Here is a 20,960-nt window from a genome sequence, read left to right on the forward strand (position 1 = left end):
TGCATCGCTCCGTCCCAGCTGTGGATCTCTCCAGCCTGGCTGTATATTGCTTTATCCCCGCTGTGCATTGCTCCATCCCGGTGCTGGAGCATCGCCTCTCCGCAGCGGCTCGCGTGGGGGGGACAGGAGCTGGCAGCGGGGGGTCACGGGTGAGCCATTCCCACACTGTGGCAGGGGTCCAGGCACGGGCACGGTCTTGGGGCAACCAAGAAACTTTCTCCATTGTACCAGAGAAGAGAAGTGAAGTTGTAACACCCTCTTGCAAAACCGACCTCAAATCAGGGCCAAAGGGGAAGCGCAAGCCCTTCTGGGGGTGAGAAAAGCCGTAACTCATCGCCTATCGCTGCCCCATTGCCCGGCCACGTGATGCTCAGATTTCAGCCACCTCCAGGGCCGTGGGCTGCAGCCTCCGGCGGGGAAAAAACCCCGGGAAGTGGCTGGAGGACTCACACAGCGCCTGGAATTTTTCACATCCAGCTGCAAAATGAGCGGAGAAAAAAGGGGGTGGCAAGCACAGCCAAAATGCGGCAGCTGGTGGTGGGATGCAGCCGGGGCTGTCAGCTGTCAGCCCGGGACGGTCACTGCAGGGGGATGAAATTCTGCGAAAAGGCTTCGTCAACCGGAGGAGCTGCTATAAGCGACCGCAAACGTGCTGGAAATGGCGCTTTCCCCTTCTCCATCCCCCGTGCACAGGCACAGCCATCTCACCGCTGTCTTTTTGCAGGCTGGATGAAGCTCTCCCAACCCTGCGGCAGCACCGATACCCCGTTTCCACCCCCTGGCAGGATTTGACCCCCTCGGGTGCCGGTCAGCACAGCGAGCCGGGGCCAGAGGGTGCCTAATCTCCCCGTTGCGATCTTCATCTCTTTTTTTTTTTTTGCCCCCCCCAGTACGATGCAGCCGCCCCAAGGACGTGGCCAACGCGCACATCGATGTGGGCAACAACACGCTGCTCAACACCTGCCTGCGCTACACCTGCAACCCGGGCTACAAGCGGAAAGCTGGTACCTCCACTCTCATCCAGTGCATCCTCCGCGACGGCTCCAAGCCCGACTGGACACAAACCACGCTGCAATGCATCCGTAAGTCCTCGCTCAGCAGCCGGGACGCGATGGGGACCGGGGAGGGGGGACATCTCCATCACCGGCGTGGCGGAGGAGGGTGCGGGGTGGCGTAGGCGCTGCCGTTGATGGTGTCTGCGTTGTGTCTTCCCGAAGGAGACCCGGCTCTACCTCCACTAACCCTCAGCCCTGAGCTCCCGACCGCGCCGCGCACCGAGAGGACAACCCAGAGGGGTGAGGAAGGGGCAACCGCAGCCCACAGGGGTTGGTTTGGGGCTGCCGCGACTGGGGGCACGGCAAAACCACAACCACCATGGTGTGGAAAGCAAAATATTTCAATTGTGTGATCGAATTAATTCAATTGCCTGAAATTACGCCATTTCGTAGCTGCCGGATGGGCTGTGTGGTCCCCACCGTGACCTGCCTGAAGTGGGCACGAGGCTGAGCACTGAAATAACGGTGCTACCTGGAGCATGGCTTTTAATTTTTTAAATTAAAAGGTTTTACACCATTTTCCCCAGCAGGAAACACCGACGCCAGCCTGACCTCCAGCCCCTCTCCTGCAGCAATGCCTGGGCTGCCGGGAGCTGCCGGCCGGTCACTCGTGCCACCAGCACCTGATGGGCCATCACCGGAGACATCCGTGCCGCCGGAGATGCCCCCACCACTGGAGACATCCACACTGGGAGAGGGGACGGCCCTGGGGACACCTCTGGGGACAACCCGGCTGCCCACTGCCCCCGCGGACTACGCCGCAGGTCAGGCTGCCTCTCCGGGGGAGATAACCCACCAAGGGGGCTGTGTTTCACCCAGCGAAGGCTCTTTTACTTTTTCAATGCATTTTTCCCCTTCTCTCCAACCCCCTTTTTAGTGAGGCTCCCCCCCCTTTCCTGGCTTTGCAGCTAAAATTTTCCATTTCTCTCTTCTTTTCCAGTTTCCATCCAGACCCTGACCTATTCCATTGGTAAGCCGGGCAAAAAGCTTATTTTGGCAAGCAGGGACTTATTTTCTTTATTTTTTTAGCCTAAAAGCCCTCCTCGGGGCTGTGGGAGGTTTATGCCGTGGGAGGTTTATGCCGTAGTCGAAGGCAATACCTCCGAGGCGGGAAGGATGCAGCACCCAAATTTCTTCCCGGGGTGGGGAGGGCACCTTGCGAACGTGCACAAAGCGCTTTCGGCTCTTTGTGGAGCTGTTTCGTTTGAGGCGGGCTGTGCCCTCGGCCGTGCGTTGGAAGATGCTCGCCGGCCGCCACGTCTCTCCCGCAGGGCTCCCGGTGCTGGTGGTCGCCAGTATCGTGGCCTGCTGCTGCTGGAGGATGAAAATGTAAGTGTGCCGAGCCCCGCGAGGTCTTTCCACCCCAGTGACGAGTCGTTCTCGGCCTCTGTGCTTTCCTGAAAGCTGGGGAAAGGCCTTGGGGTGCCGGTGACACTCCTCTCCCCTCCGTAGGCGCGCGGGGCAGGACTACATGGGGACGGTGACAGCCATCCCCATGGCGGCTCCCGCTGCTGAGAACGAGATGTTGCAGCCCAGCGTCTTCCCCATGGGCTGAGCACCCACCACCGGGCAACTCGGTGCACCTGCCAGCCCAGAGGATGCTTGGGGCTCGGATGGAAAGCTGGACGCTTCCCCAAGCGACGGTGGCGCGTGGCAGAGTGTGTCCCGGTCCCCAGCTGCCCTCCACGCGGAGCATCCTCACCCCAGGGACACGTGGCCGCTCTTCCCAGCCTGAAGAAGTGACTCTCATGGATGAGACAGCTTCAGCACCCAAGGGTGCGCGGGTGTCCCATCGTGCGGCTGAATGGGGGGTGGGGGGAGTGAGCCCTGCAAGCACCTCGGGGTGGCATGGAGGCGGTGGGTGTTCTGCGTCGGGAGCCAGAGTTTAGAGGAGGTGGTCCCGTGGGTGCTGGCGGGTGGCAGGGAGCGGGCTGGGGCTGCCTGCCCCAGCGGAGGGCATTTAGGGTGCAGGGGATGGGGTTTGGGTGCTGGGGGTGAAGCTGGGCTGCCCTGCCCCAAGTAGCACCCGTTCCCTGGTCGGAAGCAAGGCCAGAGTTGGGCCAGCTGGACACCAGCCCCTTCCCTAGAGCCACTTTGCCCTAAAATTGCCCCCAAAACCAGAAAGCAGCGCTGCTCGCGGACGACGGAGAGAGAGGGACCCGGCCGAGCATCCCTCCGCCGTGTCCTCACCCCCTTCCTGCTCTCTTTCAGCCATTCGTCGATGAACCCGCAACCGCAGCGAAGGGTGCCGGCGCCGTCCCACCGCGGTCGCAGGGGTCGGCCCAGGTGCCCGCCGGCTCTGGCCGCTCGCAGGGGACCACAAGCAGGAGCGATTTCGCTACAGACACTACCAAAGACTGAAGGCAATAACACGACCTAGGAAATATTTTCCTTTGCATGTTTTCCCTTCGTCCATCATCAGTTGTTACCCACTCGTTTCGCCCTTGCTACAGAACAGGCAGCTTTGTATTGATGCCGTTTTATGTATAAATGTGTATATATGTGGTATATAAAATAACGCACACACAGCAGTTGGTTTTTTTGATCTCGGCAGCCACGATGGTGGGGAGGACAGCGGGGACAGACAGGAGCTGGGTTGGGGTGAAATCCATCTCCACAGCAGCAAGAGCTCGCCGGCCACCAGTACTGACGTCCTCCAGCGGCAAAAGGTGACGGCAAGGTGACAGCTGCCGTCGCTCAGCTGGACGGCAGAAGGGAGTTTTAGCAGTCAGCTGGAAACCAGTAGGCATCTAACAACTTCTGCGTCCTTTTCTTGCTGCCGTCTTTTGTCCTCCTGTTTGTGCCACTGCTCTGGACCGTCGGACCTGGAGGAAGCAGCACTTTGGATGTGTGACGGACCAAACCCTCCTGCAGCGGCACTGCTTCCCCCCAACGTACCACGGGACGGTCGGAAGACAGGTGAGGCTGGATGGGATCGCTGGAGGCGCCTGTTCCAATGTCCACACCGAGCTTTACGGTTACATCCAACGTCCAAGTCTTGGGTGAACTTCTTAGGTGAGTGGAACAGGGAAAGCCTTGCTGGAGTCGGTGCTTCGAAAGCGAAAGGAGAGCCAGCGAAGCAGCTCCTGTTCAATGAATAACCATGGAAATCAACAGGATGCACGAGCTTCCTCCAGCAGGTGTGGCTCACGGCTCCGGCCCCGTGTCCAAGAGCAGATCTCTTCTGAAATCAGTTTCAGTTTTGATCTCCGCACGACACGAGCTCTGGTACAACGAGCCATGATGTCTTCAAACGGAGAAGACACCGTCTGATTTACAAGACCACCGTGCTGCTTGCACCATTGCTGCTGAGATGGCTGGTAAATAAATGCAACCCAGGACGACTTCTTAACAGAAGGGAAGAGAAAAAAGACAGCATTAAGGCTTGGGTTTTTTTTTTGTTACAAATTTAATTTCAGCATTAAAAACACTCTCCAGTTTGTCTCTGAGTTAGACTGAAATCAAACCAAAGCAGTTCTTCAGACGCTGCCTCTCTTCTTCCCTTACGGTTTGCTGCAGGGAGGAGGCAGTCTGGGGAAACCCCTCTGCTGCGAGTAAGGGAAATTAATTGAGCTAGGAGAGGTTAATGACTTCGTCCGAGAGCTGATGGTAAAATTTTCCCCATTAAAACAGCCTCCAGGAAAAAGTCCATTTTCTAGGAATAAAGCGTTTCTTTGGATAATTTTCAGCGTCGCATTTCCTCTCCTTCTGGTGAATCAGAGGGATTTCACCGAGGCATGACATGATGGAATAGGCAAGGAAATCCTGGCAGTTAGGTCACTGGAGGTGTTTTCCTGGTGACAGAGGTCACGGAGGGGAAACGCTCAAAAAAAAGCCGTCCTGTCTGATACTGTTTATATAGTGCATGTTCTTCTGCGCAGCGATGCAGGCCGTGCCAACCAGCTCCTGGAGGGCAAGGCAGGGCTTGAGAAAAGGTCTCACACCTCCTTGCAGAGAGCCTGGAGGATTCCTCTCAGAGCTGGTCTGAAATCCTGCTCCAACATCCACCTGTTTTTGGAGCTGGGATGTGACGACAGGCCTTGTCCTGCACCCAGGACGGCTCCGGGACGCAGCCAGGGCTCTGGGAAGCTGGAGGGCTTCGTTAGAGCTGGATGGGCTATTCCTGAAGTGCCGGGAAAAAGGTGAGCGGTGTCAGAGAGCCAAAGCGCTGCTGCGTGCAAGCGTGGCAAAGGTAGCCACCTGCATCCTTGCTGCCATCGCTCTGCGGGAGAAGGAGAGGAGATGTGAGAGAAGAGAAAGGCTGGAGGAAGGCTTCCAACCTTGGCTGCAACCCCCTCACATCCAGGGAAGAGAGCAACGACGCGCCCAAAGCATCTCCTGCCACCTCCCTCACAAGGAAATCCCTTACGGGACAGCTTGTTTAATAGCTGCAACAACCAAAATGGCCCCGTGCAGGTCTTTGCTGGTGAAGGACGAGGCTTTGCCCGTCTCGGTGCTCGTGTCCCCTGCTGACGGCTCGGAGCCATCTGCTGTCTCTTGTGGCGGACACGGAGCTCCACCGGATTTACTGGGCGCTTGCAGATCCCAGCACTAGGGGAAACTTGGCCTTCACCCCACCTTCTGGGCAAGGATCAACTCCCAAGCCAGAAGGTGGGACCGAAGCCAGAAGTGGACCCAAAAGTCAGACTGTCGCTTCCAGCTGGCCGGCAGGGGCAAGGGGTGCTCTGCCAACCCCAGATGGATGTTCGATGGCCTCGGCAGAGGCTCCAAGAGTCGGAAATGGGATCTGACACAACGAAACCCCCAAACCAGCCCCACCTGAGGCCACAATTAGTCTCGGAAGAGAGGTCAAGGCTTGAGCGGGTCTGTGGGAACTGCACCACCACCCTGAATCATGCGGTTGGGAAGTCACCCCCCGTTATGGGCCAGGGTTGTGAGCAGAAGCAAAGGGCTGGGGAGCTGCGGGCATGAGATCCAGCTATGGGATGTTCCCTGCTCACTTCCACTGAAGCTTAGCACTGGGGCTGTCCCTCCCCGGTGCGATAGCTCGGAACAGTCACAGAGCACAGCCGCCCCCCAAGCGACTGGAGCGGCTCGTGAAGGCTCCCGATTCAGAAACGTGACCTCGGAGGCCCAGGGAGGGGACGTACGCGAGTCAAAGGGAGCTTCTTCACAACCAGCCAGGAGCCGGGTTGCAGTGTTGCCCTACACTGTGGCATACAACAAGGGACGGCGGCCCCGTCCTCCGCAGCCTCGCTCATCAGCTCCACCCGAAGGAAATGCTCCTAAGAAACATGAAAAAAAAGGAACGACGACGCTCAGAGGGAACTGGTTGTTTCATATTTTTTTTTTTTAACCCCCTGGGAAGTGACTTGCAACATGATGTTTTTTTAAAAAATAAAACAACAAAAAACCCCCCCAAACCCCTGGTGACAACAAAAACCAAGCAGAAGCCAGCAGCAACTCGCAAAGAAGGAAGTAAGAGCTGCCAACCACTGCAGACAGAGAAAAGGGAACCCACACACTCGCACTGAGATAAGAAGTCAGGATCTGTGGAAGACAACACCCAAATGCAAGGTCCGGGGAAAAAAAAAAAACCTGCTGCAACCTTGTGTCTTGCTACTAAAATCACAGTGCAGAGCAGCGTGAACTGAGGAAAAAAGGTGACCTCAGTTACTCTGGTCTACGCCAGCACAAGCCAGGGCGTAGTCCGCGCTCAGCGTGAATCTAGGATCAAGGTGAACCTTATGACAATCTTCTTTTATGCTTCTCTACCACACCCCCCCCTCCAAACATAATAATCGGAGATGCGTAATGCGAGTAGTGGGCGCTGCCTCTCTTGGCGCCTTTTTAAATTGGCAGCTGTCCGTCCTGCCTGAGGTGTTATCGCTCGCAGAGCTGCCTCGAGACTCCAAATCCTAACGAGACAGCAGCACGTCTGGGAGTTTGCCCTCTCCGGCTGTCTGCTCTGCCTCTGGAGCGCTCACACACCAGCTGAGGAACTGCTGCAGCCCACAGGCAGGGCTGCTCAGCCGGATCGCGCATGATGATGCCTTGCTTTGGTGCAGCGTGCTACGAAGTGCAGGTATCGGGACCCTAAATTGCCCCGCTTGAGGATTTGCTTACCTCGGAAAGATTTCACTTACCCCAGCCAATGCTAAAAGGTGTTCCAGGGACTTTGACATTAGCAAATACTTCTTTGCGCGTGTCACTGCTACGTAGAACAGGTTCCATTCATCCTCAGGATACCTGAGGTTGATGTCTAGGTTGGAGGAAAGATCATCAATAGCTTTAGAGAACAAGAATGGACAGCTCTGCCATTCTTCTAGCGCTTCAGCGAATGCTTCTGGAAGGACACTCGGTGCTTCTCTGGGAGAGCATGAACTTGCAGAGCAGCAGAGCTGTGCAGCACTCTCCTGCGTTTGCTGTGCAGTTCCTGACACCGCCGATAACTCCTGTCTCGTTCCACGTTCTCCCTTCCAGGCAAAGGCAGGACTCTACATGCCCGGAGACGCCACTCACTGCTATGTGTTTTCCCACCTCCCGGGCACAGACTTGGCACTGGAGGAGTTTCTCAGTCTCTAGGTTCACTCTGCAGGCTCCTCTCTGCTCACTGGGAAGAGACCAGCTCTTCCAAAGCATCAACTGTGGCACCTAAGGAAAGCAGTGTCTTTCCCAAGTGTGGAGTTGCTCTTTCTCTTGCTAGATGGCTACAAGCTCAAGCGCAGGAATATTCCCCCGCCCTTATCTCGCTGTGAAGGAAACTATGACAAGATCAATGATCACTAGGACAGCCAGTGGCACTTGACGCCACCAAGAAGCACGGGCTTGCAGGACAAGCGCCGGCAGCATGCTTTGCTCTCCCACTTTCAGATCAGGATGGGTACGACGCGCAGCTGTTCCCTTACCGATACTGAAGTTAGTTCTCTGGTAATTGCCACTGAGACACGGTACTTGCTTGAAGTCATCTGCGATCAGCACCGTATCAAACTCCAGGCCTTTGGCTTGGTGGACAGTACCTATTATGTAATCTGTAACCAGCGCACGTGGGGAACAAGGAGGAAAAAAGATCAGTCATCGCAGCAGTGATGGTATTTTTAATTTCACAAGGCGCTGAGTCAAATGAAATTATTTCCTTCTGCATCCATTTCCCTTCTCCCCAAATATAAATCAGAAGGAAAGCACCTCTATCGGGAATCTAGGCTGCTGAAGACAACTTCCCTGCCAAGGAAAATGCCTGGTTCTCAGCAGCCTGAGCCCCAGCTCCCAAACAGGAATGTTCTTTGTCTGGTGAATTTTTGACTTGATTGCTTTGTCCCCTCCCCAAATTTTAGTCAGCAAGTTGGACGGCAATTACAACAGGAATCCCAAAAAGCAAGATCAAGTGCTAGGGCGTTCCAACTGCAGGAAATACTGTGTCCAAACGTTTATTCACCTCTAGCAAAGTCACATTGAGCAATCCTTTGGTGGCAGATTCATTGCACTGAACTTCACCTGGAGTCCCAGATGTACCCCAAAAGCTGCTGTTCAACTTCCTTTCTCCCTAAAAGACCGACTTGATCCAAATGTAGCTTTTTTGCAGAACGAGGTGGATTCAGCACTGAAGCTGGATCGAAAAAAGACCTGAATTTGATCCTCTATCAAAGACCCAGCTTGGCTTTACCTGCCATGGCTCTTTGTGACACGTGGCTGCTCTCAATCTTCTGCACCAGCTCAGGGATCCGCTCTTTGTATTTCTTCACTATCGCAATCTTCGCTTCCAGGTCTTTGTCATCGATGTCCTCTACATATTCCCTTAAACCGAGGAAGCCCTGAGTTTCTTCCCATTTTTTGATAAAGGAGTCATTTATAACAAGGTTTGCTGAAAAGAAAGTACCAGATCATAGAATCATAGAATCATTAAGGTTGGAAAAGACCTCTAAGATCATCGAGTCCAACCGTCGACCCAACACCACCATGCCCACTAAACCATGTCCCTCAGCGCCTCATCTACTCGTCTTTTAAATACCTCCAGGGATGGGGACTCCACCACTTCCCTGGGCAGCCTGTTCCAATGTTTCACCACTCTTTCAGTAAAGACATTTTTCCTCACGTCCAATCTAAACCTCCCCTGGCACAACTTGAGGCCGTTTCCTCTCGTCCTATCACTTGTTACTTGGGAGAAGAGACCAACACCCACCTCGCTACAACCTCCTTTCAGGTAGTTGTAAAGAGCGATAAGGTCTCCCCTCAGCCTCCTTTTCTCCAGGCTAAACAACCCCAGTTCCCTCAGCCGCTCCTCATCAGACTTGTTCTCCAGACCCCTCACCAGCCTCGTTGCCCTTCTCTGGACACGCTCCAGCACCTCGACGTCCTTCTTGTAGTGAGGGGCCCAAAACTGAACACAGTATTCGAGGTGCGGCCTCACCAGTGCCGAGTACAGGGGCACGATCACTTCCCTACTCCTGCTGGCCACACTAGTTCTGATACAGGCCAGGATGCCATTGGCCTTAGAATCAGTCCAAAGCATTTTACACGGAATAAAAATGTAATCCTAGTAGTAAGGCAGATGGGACGAACCAGGAATTTAGGGAAGAAATGGTTGGGAAAAGTATCAGAGAAAGGAAAAGAAGGGCTAGGTTTCTGATTGCAGAACAGTGAGAAAGAATGAAAAAATGGAACTTACATATTCTGAGTTCCATTCACCCTCTTAATCACAGCTGGTTGTTTTGGACCTAGGTTTTGTACAGTAGAATAGTGAAGAAAGGATGATTTCCCTGATGGCAACAGCTGGTAATTGTTCCTAGATGATGGGATGTGCTGCAGTTTCTGCTACACCAACAACCTAAAACAACTATATTGCATCCACTGTTTCTGCTTTTTTTAATTGCCATTTATGATGCTAGGCATAATTAACACCATTTTCAATCTCGTTTGCCTAACTTATTAAAACTTTTTCTTCCCCTTCAATTGTGGGATTTTTTTTCTATTACTTTTTCTTTTTAACTAAGCTCTCTTCCTTTAGCATCTTTATGTTTGTCTTTCTTGATGCACTTGGAGCATATGCTTCCATTCTGTTTTCTTTCCTACAGCCACTTTCTTTGTCTGAGTCTAACTTCTACTGATACAGAGCAATCTTCAGACAATTACAAGCTTGCCTCAATTTGTGCAGGCACTTTTTTCCATTTATAAACCTGTATCTATGCAAATCACGTATTTAGGTGCTATGGACTAGGTTCATACAAAGGACAATGACTCTGCTTTACAAAATTTAATTTTAGTCTTGGAGTGAGGGGCCCAAAACTGAACACAGTATTCGAGGTGCGGCCTCACCAGTGCCGAGTACAGGGGCACGATCACTTCCCTACTCCTGCTGGCCACACTATTGCTGATACAGGCCAGGATGTCAGATGACATGAGTTTATTTGACAGACACATATAACGGCATTTTTTAATTCTAATCAACTTTCAGAGTAAGTATTAGGGAAAGCAAGTGTGAGGCAGTGGACGGACCGCTGCTGTGGGATGCAGGGGCTTGGGATGTACTCCTTGCTCTGTGATGGGCGGTTTTTGCTCAGGATTTTCTCTTTGCCGATGCAAAACACCGTCAAAGCTCGATGCTCTCATCAGAGTGGGTAGCTTCACAAAACAGCATCGCTTTGAGATCCAGAGCTGGTGTACTACGAAGGGTACGGAAGTTTACGGAGCTCAGGAGAGAGCAGCTGGCAAACATTCACTGAGCTCACTCGTTTCTACACCATGTGTCCTAGAAAGTCTGCACAACCTTTGTCCCCAGAGGTATTTGGAAATTGAAGGGAGAAGACTCTGAGCAGTCTGAAAAGACTCCAACGTGACTTCGGAGCGGCTGGAGCAGAGGCTCAGGGCAGAGACAGCCCCGGGGCCCTTCCAACCTGCATTATTCTCTCTTTTTACCCAAATGGCAAGGAGTTTTTCTGGTAGCTCGCCTTCCAAAGAACCAGTAACAACAACCACGTAATCAATCACTTGTGGCAGGTCATCAAGTCCTTTGTTTGTCTCTGTGCCCCATATATAACAATACTTGCCTACTGCTTCCAAGGCAGAGGGAGATTTTAAATGAACAATTCATTTCCCAAATGATATCCACCAGTGAAAAGCAAGCATGTGCTAGAAGATTCAACACACCAGGTTTAAAACCAAAACAAAACGGGAAAAGCCCAAGACAAATGAAAAATGAAGTCAAATCAGAAAACACAGGGAAAAAAATCCCCATCTATGAGTTTACTGGGCTCTTGCACTCACGATGAGGCATCGCAGAGGAAAGCTGGGGAGGCCTGCATGACACAGGCTCCGCAATTTCGGCATTTCTGGTATTAACACCAGCCACTGAAGCAGCCGAAATAGCACAGCCCACGACACTACCATTGAGAAATCAGTTTTCAACAGGTAACTGCATGAGGAAATATAAAATAAACCACCAAGAAGCGTGTTGCTTTCCATCACCGCAGCAAAAACGAAAACATCTGTGCTTGCTGCAGGGAGGATCAAACACAGGGAGAAGGGTGAGGATGTACTCACCTTTTTTCCGTTCATCTGCGGGTTGGCTGAGTTTCCAAATATCATAAATTCTGCTCAGGCCAAAACGGGCAAGCCCCTAAAACAAACAACAGTTTATCTTAATATACAGGAGTAAAGGTGCTGTCTAGAGTTTCTAGATAAGCTAGCAGGGCCCAGTGGTTGTTGGTGTTAAGAGGGAGGGAAAAAGGGAATGTGCTGAAGATGCAGAAGGAAGCAGGTTTCCTGAAATCCCTGGGGCTGTAGCTCAAAGGCAGCCGAAAAAGCAACGATCCAGCCCGCTCTGCGGACGGACAGCGAGAAGAGAACAGGACGCTGTCTGGTTGGCATTACAACAGAGCTACAGCAGAATTTTATATTCAAAGTCTTTTCAAAGAAAAAAAACCAACCCACATTTCTATAACGTTTTTCCATTCACTAACAAGAAAAGTTTTGGGTTTTGGTCATTTTAGCTTCCAACAGCTGCATATTGCTTTGTTAAAACGAACTTTAAAAGTCTGTCGTGCCATAAATGCTGCTGGCCTATTGACTCCACGCTGTTTGGTGGGAAAGCCAGCTCCGGGCACGACTGCATCCTCTTTCCTGAAGTGACGGGCCACCACAACGAAGATAAACTTGCTAAACTGACCGTAAGTGTTTCAGTTTCCATGTAAACTGAAACAAAAGGCTTTGCTTTGACAATTTTTACTTTCAGGAAGTATTTTTTCCTCCCCTTGTTTCCCAATTCAGTTTGTTTTGTTCCATCAAAAGAAGTGCCAGTCTGAATTTAGACTTATTCCGAACTGCAAAGGCAGATGAGGATTTTGATACCGGGTAGACAGTTCAAACATTCATTCCATTGTAATATGCAGCTTCCCAGTGCAAAAAAGAAATAAAAATATCAGCCTAAAATTCCAAAGACCAGGCTCTTCCTCAAGCACATTCAGTGCTAGGACAACTGTTCACGTGCTTCTACGTTTCTGGGTGCAGAACAAGATCTCATATCAAATCATAGGTATTGATGATTCAGGGTTGGAAGACTAATGATCCCTCTGAGGCTTTTGAAATGCGGAGCCTTATTAAAACCTCCCTGCAATTCAAGCACGTGAATTTCTGCAGACGTGCACACACGCAGACTCTCCTTCTTCTGATACATGGGTGCTTTCTGCAGATGAAAATTCAGTGCAAACCTCAGAACTGTTGCTCCCTCAAGGAGTTAACATTCAGCATCGCTGAAAATCCCAATTTCCCTCACCAACAATGCTGGTGAACCAACTTTCCCTGGCTTTCCTGGGTGTATCGAGATGGGGAACAGACCATTACAGGACTGGAAATTAGGAACGAGCAGAGCACAGCCCTCTGTGGCACCTACAAGCCCAAAGGTCACCTTCAGCTTCAACCATTGTCTTCGTCTCTCAAGAGAGCTTGAAAAATGTGTTTATCCTCTCAGGGCACAGCCAACTGCCTTTCATTGCTTTTTACACTCAGCCTGCAATTACAGCTGATTTTTATTTCCCTAATGCAGGAACACTGTGCCACTGCCAGCAGTCAAAGGCAGTCAGCAGCACTCCATCTAATGCAAATACCTGCAGGGACTTGTTACAGCCGTACATCACCCTGCCCCTGCCCCAGCCCCACGCAGCAAACTGGAGCTGCTGCCGTCTCATCTGAGCCTGATGAAAAAAAAAAAAAGAGACAGATGAGCCTAAAAAGGGAGCCTCGTCTGCGCAGATTTGAGGAAAAACTGCTCCAGATAACCCTTCCCCGGCCTCAACAGATTGCTGCTTTATCCTTGAATATTAGTTTTAAACCTGGGTGCTACAGACGACAGCAGGTCAGCCACACCTATTTCAAGACACTTGTAGGTGTCGCTGCTACAAGTGCTAACAGGCTTGGGGACTTGAGGTTGGGGTGTGAAAGACGCATTGGCAATCTCCCCTTACCCCAATCACGTGTATTTTGATCGGTCTCTCTCTTCCAGTAAGTTTCACAGCGTCCTCGAACACGTTAAAATTGCTTCGTGATAAGATTGTTATCTTCCCTTCCATGCCACCTCTCACATCGCCTGCATGAAGAAATTCCCAGTTAGCCAGAGCAGTCAGAAAGCAGGTATCTAAACCACAAAGATCTTCATAATTAATCCTGATTATTTTAATATTAATATTTAATTAATATTGATGATTATCATCATCATTAATCCTGAGACATTTTATTTATTGTTTGGTTAGAGAAGGGCAACGAGGCTGGTGAGGGGTCTGGAGAACAAGTCTGATGAGGAGCGGCTGAGGGAACTGGGGTTGTTCAGCCTGGAGAAAAGGAGGCTGAGGGGAGACCTCATCGCTCTCTACAACCACCTGAAAGGAGGTTGTAGCGAGGTGGGGGTCGGTCTCTTCTCCCAAGTAACAAGCAATAGGACGAGAGGAAACGGCCTCAAGTTGCGGCAGGGGAGGTTTAGATTGGACGTGAGGAAAAATGTCTTTACTGAAAGAGTGGTTAAAGATTGGAACAGGCTGCCCAGGGAAGTGGTTGAGTCCCCATCCCTGGAGGTATTTAAAAGACGTGTAGATGAGGCGCTGAGGGACATGGTTTAGTGGGCATGGTGGGGTTGGGTCGACGGTTGGACTCGATGATCTTAGAGGTCTTTTCCAACCTCAATGATTCTATGATTCTATGATTATGCAGTAGCTCTGTGACTCCCAGTCATTGAACAGAGCTGACCGAGCCGAGCGGTGCACCGACATGACTTACCCTTTTGGTTTACACCCACTAACGTCTTACTCCTGATATTCTTGCAGACATCCAGAATGGTTGCTCCAACATAAGCTATTTCAGGACCAAATCTGAAACTCTACGTGGAAAAATGAAGGAAACAGCAGGGAAAGAAGAGGAACTTGTTAGAACGTACAAAAATATTACTATATATGGAACTATACAATTCCCACCAACCTTCTGGACAACCTTTCTCTTAGAAAAAGCACCCAAATCCTATGTGCCTGCCCCTGGCTCCTGCCCCTTGGCAAGGCTGCCATGGTGCAAGGGGAAAAGGCAGCTCAGGTAGCTGGGTGTTTCGGTGGCCGTTCTGGCTTAGGAGCTGGTTGCGTTGCAGCTTGTACCGCTGGTTTAAGCTGATTCTTTCTGCAAGGATTCTCAAAGGCATAGTTCCTCCCTTATATTAGCTGTGAGAATTGTGTAGCCATGTGGCTCATCAGGCCAAAAAACTAATCAGGGTGAGCCTTCAGTTGGCATAACAGCAGGTTAGGTAATCCAGCCCGGAGACACAAGCATCACTTGTGCTGAAAGAAGGCAGGAGCTCTCTTCCAGGGCAAACTCAGATCAGCTGAAGCTGCTCATGAAAATTATGCCCCTGGCAGACAAACAGGGCAGGGGATATCACGGACAAAGGGGCACTGGTGGGGCAGAGGTGGCAATGTCGGAGTTTGTACGGAGCCAGAAAAAAAAGATCGTGTGTACAGCCAGAAAATATGTCCTCCTTAATCAGTGTGGTTTTACTTCGAGGAGGTCACTGCCAGAACAAAATTCATCTCCTTGCTCCTAACTCCTTCATCTCTGTGCATGAGACCCACTGTCGTAACTGACTGGCAATATGAGCAGAGAGGGTATCTGCCCCTGCCCACTCAGCTGGAGCTGAGAACCAACCCAGAAAAGAGGGGATCTCCTTGAAATAAGCCATACACTAAGGTCTCTACCCCAGTACCCATTTTTCAAGCCACAGGGCTTTCCTAGTGATGGGATCACTTCACTAAGAGGCACAAAGGAGCTCTGCAGTGCAGGGTGTGAACGGCAAAGCGTGCCACTAATCCGGGCAATGCAAACACTCCACGGTGACAAACTCAAGGAGTCTGGCTGTTAGATGCCTTCTGAAGAAGGACGTCAAACACTGTCCACTGCATTAGGGATCTGTCCAGGGAAGGACAGCAGCAGACCCTCATCTTACCTGGGTGAGGTAGTAGACATGGGTGTGACGCACTAAGCAGAGGGTATTGACAGCGCCTCGGAAGGTATAGATCTGCTGGTGAGGGTCTCCTACGAGGATTATGCCACATTTCTGTGACTGCACAATATCTATGATGGCTGCGGGAAAACATCGGAGCATTAAGGGGGAGCCTGATAAATCAAGAGTGAACTGTACAATATCTCTTGCCTGATGACTCAGAGCATTTAAGAAGGGGTCAACACAGCTGCAGGAGCCAAGTTGGGGAGAAGCAAAGGGAAGCGCGCAGCTGACTGGGAGCTCTACAAACATCCTCCCACTATTTTAGTCTGACGGTATTTTTTCCTGGACTGTAGCTGCACAGCATCTTAATCCCACATGTATGAGCCCAGCACAAATCCACCACCCATCCCCAGTGACCCGGACGCGCTGCCCACGTGTGCACACTGACTCAGTGCACACCTCAGAAAGCCCTTCGGTCCACTTAGAATCATAGAATCATAGAATCATTAAGGTTGGAAAAGACCTCTAAGATCATCGAGTCCAACCGTCGACCCAACACCACCATGCCCACTAAACCATGTCCCTCAGCGCCTCATCTACACATCTTTTAAATGCCTCCAGGGATGGGGACTCCACCACTTCCCTGGGCAGCCTGGTCCAATGTTTAACCACTCTTTCAGTAAAAAGACATTTTCTCACGTCCAATCTAAACCTCCCCTGGCACAACTTGAGGCGCCACTTTGACCAAGCCTGCCCAAGGCTCAGTCATACTGGCAGAGCAACTGCCTGCATCGCACACAGCTGCGAAAGCACAGCCAAACCCTTGCAAGACCAGGTCTCCAGTGAAGTACAGGTGGGAGATGGTCTGATGAAGCCTTTAAGCCGATTTAATATCTGCTGAAAGGACCAGGCCTTCTTCTGCCCCCCTTCTTTTGCTCCTCAGCACACAGTTCGGTCCACTTAGATCCCTTTGCAGAACCAATTCAATTTGCTTTGCAACAGAGAGCTACTCCCCATATCCCCGGCAAAGAAAGCCAGCAGCTTTCTGCTACATGACTCAGGAATCCCCGGGATGGTGCAAGGAATGGGCAAGGCTTGCACCCAGTGCTGGGGAGGGATGGAGCAGCTCTGCTGTTCTGATAGCTGAACCATTTAATGTCTCGCCACTCTTGTGATAAAACATGTCCTCGGCTACGCTGGCATTCTGTTTTTCCCTGTTAGCAGCAACGCAATAGCAAAAGGATCTGGATGGCACGTCTGGATGCCCAGAGCAACTGAAAGCAACCCCTCAAGCTGATGCACATGTACTCTCGTAGCCTGCTTACAAGCTGCCTTACTGAATTTGCAAGGATCTGGGAGCAAGCAATGGGTCAGTTATGATGTTACAGCTGAGGGGCAGAATTTTTTTTAATTGTGCTACTTCTCACACACCCCTGAGCACACAAACATCCTCTCTGTAAAGTGCTTAGGAAGGCTGCAGCTCTGTCTCCTGTCACCGCTCACCTGGAGTGCAGTCCTGTGCTTCATCAACAAAAATGGCATCATATCCTGAGAGCTGAGGCTTGCTGAGCTGCCAAAGTTTCAAATACCCTGAGAGAAAGAACAAGTCATGTCAGCGAGAGGGTAATTTTCTCATCATAAAACACCATGATCTTTAAAACAAGTCCATTTAAAAAAAAAAAAAAAAAGTTTCTGGCCCAAATTCTGGATTGGAATTCTCAAGAACAAGTCATGTCAGCGAGAGGGTAATTTTCTCATCATAAAACACCATGATCTTTAAAACAAGTCCATTTAAAAAAAAAAAAAAAAGTTTCTGGCCCTACTTCTTGCTTGGAATTTGCATGACATTTGGAGGGGTTGCAAAAATCTCTATTGCTCCCAGATGTTGCTCTGTCTCCCTTGGCTGTATGAAGGATGAAAAAAACCCAACCCAAAACAACCTGACTGCACTGGAGGAAGGCAGCTACACTGATGGCTCCAAAGCTCTTAACGCACAAAGAAAATGAGAAGGAAGAAGGTTTTGCCCAGTACGAACCACCTCTGGCACTATCTGCACACGTGCTAAGAAGCAAGAGGAAAGGACATGCTGGCAGCAGCAAGGAACAAAGACTCGCTGTTAGCGCTCGTCCGCTCACTGTCTCATCCATTATCTCTATGATTTTGCTGCCGATCACACACAGCTGAATAGTTCCACTATCTTCTGAAGCCAAAAAGGAAAAATGAACAAACTTCCAGCCTTTGGGCCTGTTTCGAGCTCCTGGTGAGCTAGTGGCAGGAGAACAGGAATTTTATACTTCTTGATGCTCATTCCTGGTGCACAGCCAAAAGTAAGAGGTATGAATCCGTCCAGTTTCTACTACAGTTCTTTATCTGAAGGCTATTTGACATTTGTACTCTCTTACCATCGCAAGTTATCTTGTATTTCTTCTCTACGTCTCCATCCAGCTTCTTCATGTTGCGCCATATCTTTTTCGCCTCTTCCACATTGATCTAGAAAGAGAAAACAGAAGGGTCTGGATAGATCGCTTTGAGCAGAAAAACAGTCCAGGCACAGCAGATCTTGAAAGGCTTCTCTGAAGCCTTTCTCCTCCTGCTTCTCTTCTGTGTCACCAGCAGTTAACTTCTTCTCCTCAACGTAGTCTTTTCCAAATGCAGTCCCCTGAAAAGAACATTTCTTTGGCCCAGCTATCAGGACAGTATAATACCAGACCCCCTAACTTCTGCACATTAACACTTCGTGTTTATTTTGGCTTCTCTGGACAGCTTGCAAGGAGCTTAAAGGTATTGAATATTTTGAGGGTGTCGATTCGTTCCCTGCCAGAAATAACGGCTGCAAATGGGATTTCTGCTAGCTGGGCTGGATCTGATCAGATGTGATCAATGCGGAGCAGAAAGCCTAATTTTTCTCCACAACTCCAGCCCACGTTGTTTGCAATGTCAGCGCTACCCTTTAAGCGTTGCTAAGATGTCTATACTCTAAATGAGAATTTTTTGGGCTTGGCTCTGCGTATTGACTACAAAAATGTTTATTGTCTTTACGTGTAGTATCACAGCGCCGTTCAGGCACTGATACAAATACACGCAATCTCGTCTCTCTTTTTCTTGCAGGGAAGAAACATCTGCACTGAGCAGAGACAGTGATAATCTCCTCTCCAGAAATCAGCTGTGCGAACAGGGAGAACAAAGAAGCCCCAGTTCCTTTGGATTTGTCACCAGAGGAAAAAAAATATTTTGACAGTTCTTACAGTTGGAGCACAAATACCAGTGAACTATGAGAAATGTGAGATAACTACAGCCCCTTCTAAACCTTGCAGCCCGAGTCTTGCTTCATCTCAGATACTCACTTTCTTTTCTACTTGACTGACAGGTTCTCTCTGGCCATGAGTATTTCTGAAGCAAACAGGAGTATGCGCTTCACAGATCTCTTCATCTGAAGAGGCAAAAAAGTTTTCAAGGGTCTGCAAGACTGTTTTCCCTCTTATGAACAGAGATTGTCCACTGCGGTTCTGGAGAAGGAAACTCACGGAGTAAACCGACATCTTGGAGAAGTTCAGCTTGCCTTTTTCTTTATAGCTGTGCCACAGATGACAAAAAATAATAGACAGACATGTTGAAACACATCAAAAGCCTACTGGAAAAGCAAGCTCACTTTCACTTCTGTTGCACAGACCACTTCTCCCTGTGAAGTGCTCCTTGGCTACAAACACAGGCAGGATGAACAGCCCCCAAAACAGCAATGGGGCTTATGTCAGCACAGTCTATGCCAGAGCAGAGCAATGAGTCTGCTTCCCCAGGCTCACATGGATGCTAAAATCACTGGCCCATCCAATCTGAAAGAATTTGGAAACCGTAAATCACAGTCCGGCTTGAAGCAAGTGAAAGAAATAATTCCTCCCATTGTTTTTGCTTCCTCAAGTCCTGGAGGTTTACTTCAAAACCAGACCTTCCTTTCCTGACATGTCTTTTTCCTGCTCCACCGGCCTTCAGTGAAAGAATCTAAAATCCCCACTCACTGTTTGCCGACACTTCCAAATGCTAATGAATGGAAAGTCTTGCACGTAACATTTCTAGGGAAGACACTTTTTCCCCTCTCTGCAACAGCTTTGTTAAACGTCACGTAAAGGAAATTCAGATCAGCAAACTTCTCCGCATACTTGACCAAGGTTGAGGTCTTTCCTGAACCTGAAGAACAGAAGAAAGCAAAGAAAAAGCATCAGAGTCAGGCATGAATGAATGAATCCGCACACCTCTCATCAGCTTTACCTTCCCCCTCCTGCTGTCCTAACTGCACAGCAGCAGTATTTGCAGCTAATGGGAATTTATTCACTGACTCAACTGAAATCAGCAGAAGCTGTGGAGCAAAGTAGCTTTGAAAAATTAGTCTGCAGCCAAAAAGCCTTTTAAAAAAAAAAAATCTTTTTATCACCCAATATTCTAGAAGTCTGAGCATACGTGAAGGTACTGGTTCTCTTGAAAGACAGTTTGGTAAACGAAATGTTAAAATTGCTCTTTTGAACAATTCATGAGCTCATTTCCTTGTAAGATCTCCCACTAATGCTGCTCTCCTTTACTCCAGTTCACTGCAGGACAGCACTGACCACACCTCATGGCAAAGTTGCTTCACTCGTGGAGCATCAATCACAACAGAAACCTGAGACAAGAAGGGCTCTGCACACCTCCTCCTTTGCCCCTTTTCGTATCCTCAGCGATGACACAGTGTCAGCAAACTTCATCACCTTGCCGTTCACCCTTCTCCCAGATGACTCGTGAACGTTGGGCAAAGCAGGTCCCAGCACAGGTCTCTGCAGGACTCCAGCGGTTACCACTCTCCGTGCGGAAAACTGACCATCTGCTCCGACTTTTGCTTCCTAGCTTTTAACCATCTACTCACCCATGAGGACCACCTTTTACCATTTTGCCTGGTGCCGATATCGGTCCGGCCGGTAGATTGCTCCCACGTCTCCCTGTAGAACTCCACTGCCACAGCAGCTTTCACACTCAGCTACTGGTTCAGCCACTTCACCCTTGAGTTCCTTTACATCTTCTGGGTGATGCAGTCCAGATCATGAAAGGAACAGTACCAACGCGTATTTCAACCGCAACCTTTCCCATGTGAACGTGAGACTGACCCTCTGGTGGACCCCCTATAGAGAACGATCCTGAGGTCGGTCCTTCCCAAGACCTTCTACAAGGAACACAGATGCAGAAACACATTTAGCTTTTCTGCCACTGCATCGTTCACTCTAAGGCATCCTTTACACTGCAGTTAGCTAACAGATGCTTTGGCAAGCATCCTCATCCACGTTTGAATCATAGAATCACAGAATCATTAAGGTTGGAAAAGACCTCTAAGATCATCGAGTCCAACCGTCGACCCAACACCACCATGCCCACTAAACCATGTCCCTAAGCGCCTCATCTACACGTCTTTTAAATACCTCCAGGGATGGGGACTCAACCACTTCCCTGGGCAGCCT

General features: G+C 50.1%; 1 protein-coding gene across 1 annotated transcript in view; it reads right to left on the reverse strand.

Annotated features, from left to right (window-relative positions):
• Positions 1–4,463: 4,463 nt before the first annotated feature.
• The window catches only part of FBXO18 (F-box protein, helicase, 18), a 30,537-nt gene continuing 14,040 nt past the window's right edge, over positions 4,464–20,960 (reverse strand). The window contains exons 9-21 of the mRNA XM_009282666.2: positions 19,497–19,665; positions 18,828–19,056; positions 17,886–17,973; positions 16,987–17,073; positions 15,484–15,620; positions 14,277–14,376; positions 13,472–13,593; positions 11,553–11,628; positions 8,680–8,877; positions 7,925–8,047; positions 7,163–7,278; positions 6,167–6,301; positions 4,464–5,277 (exon numbers count right to left, since the gene is read on the reverse strand). Of these exons, the coding sequence (XP_009280941.1) occupies positions 5,173–5,277; positions 6,167–6,301; positions 7,163–7,278; positions 7,925–8,047; positions 8,680–8,877; positions 11,553–11,628; positions 13,472–13,593; positions 14,277–14,376; positions 15,484–15,620; positions 16,987–17,073; positions 17,886–17,973; positions 18,828–19,056; positions 19,497–19,665 (1,685 nt within the window). The 3' untranslated portion in view covers positions 4,464–5,172. The remainder of the gene's footprint in view (positions 5,278–6,166; positions 6,302–7,162; positions 7,279–7,924; positions 8,048–8,679; positions 8,878–11,552; positions 11,629–13,471; positions 13,594–14,276; positions 14,377–15,483; positions 15,621–16,986; positions 17,074–17,885; positions 17,974–18,827; positions 19,057–19,496; positions 19,666–20,960) is intronic.

This window comes from Aptenodytes forsteri, unplaced genomic scaffold (genome assembly GCF_000699145.1).
Source record: "Aptenodytes forsteri isolate BGI_AS27 unplaced genomic scaffold, ASM69914v1 Scaffold310, whole genome shotgun sequence".
Lineage (NCBI taxonomy): Eukaryota > Metazoa > Chordata > Aves > Sphenisciformes > Spheniscidae > Aptenodytes > Aptenodytes forsteri.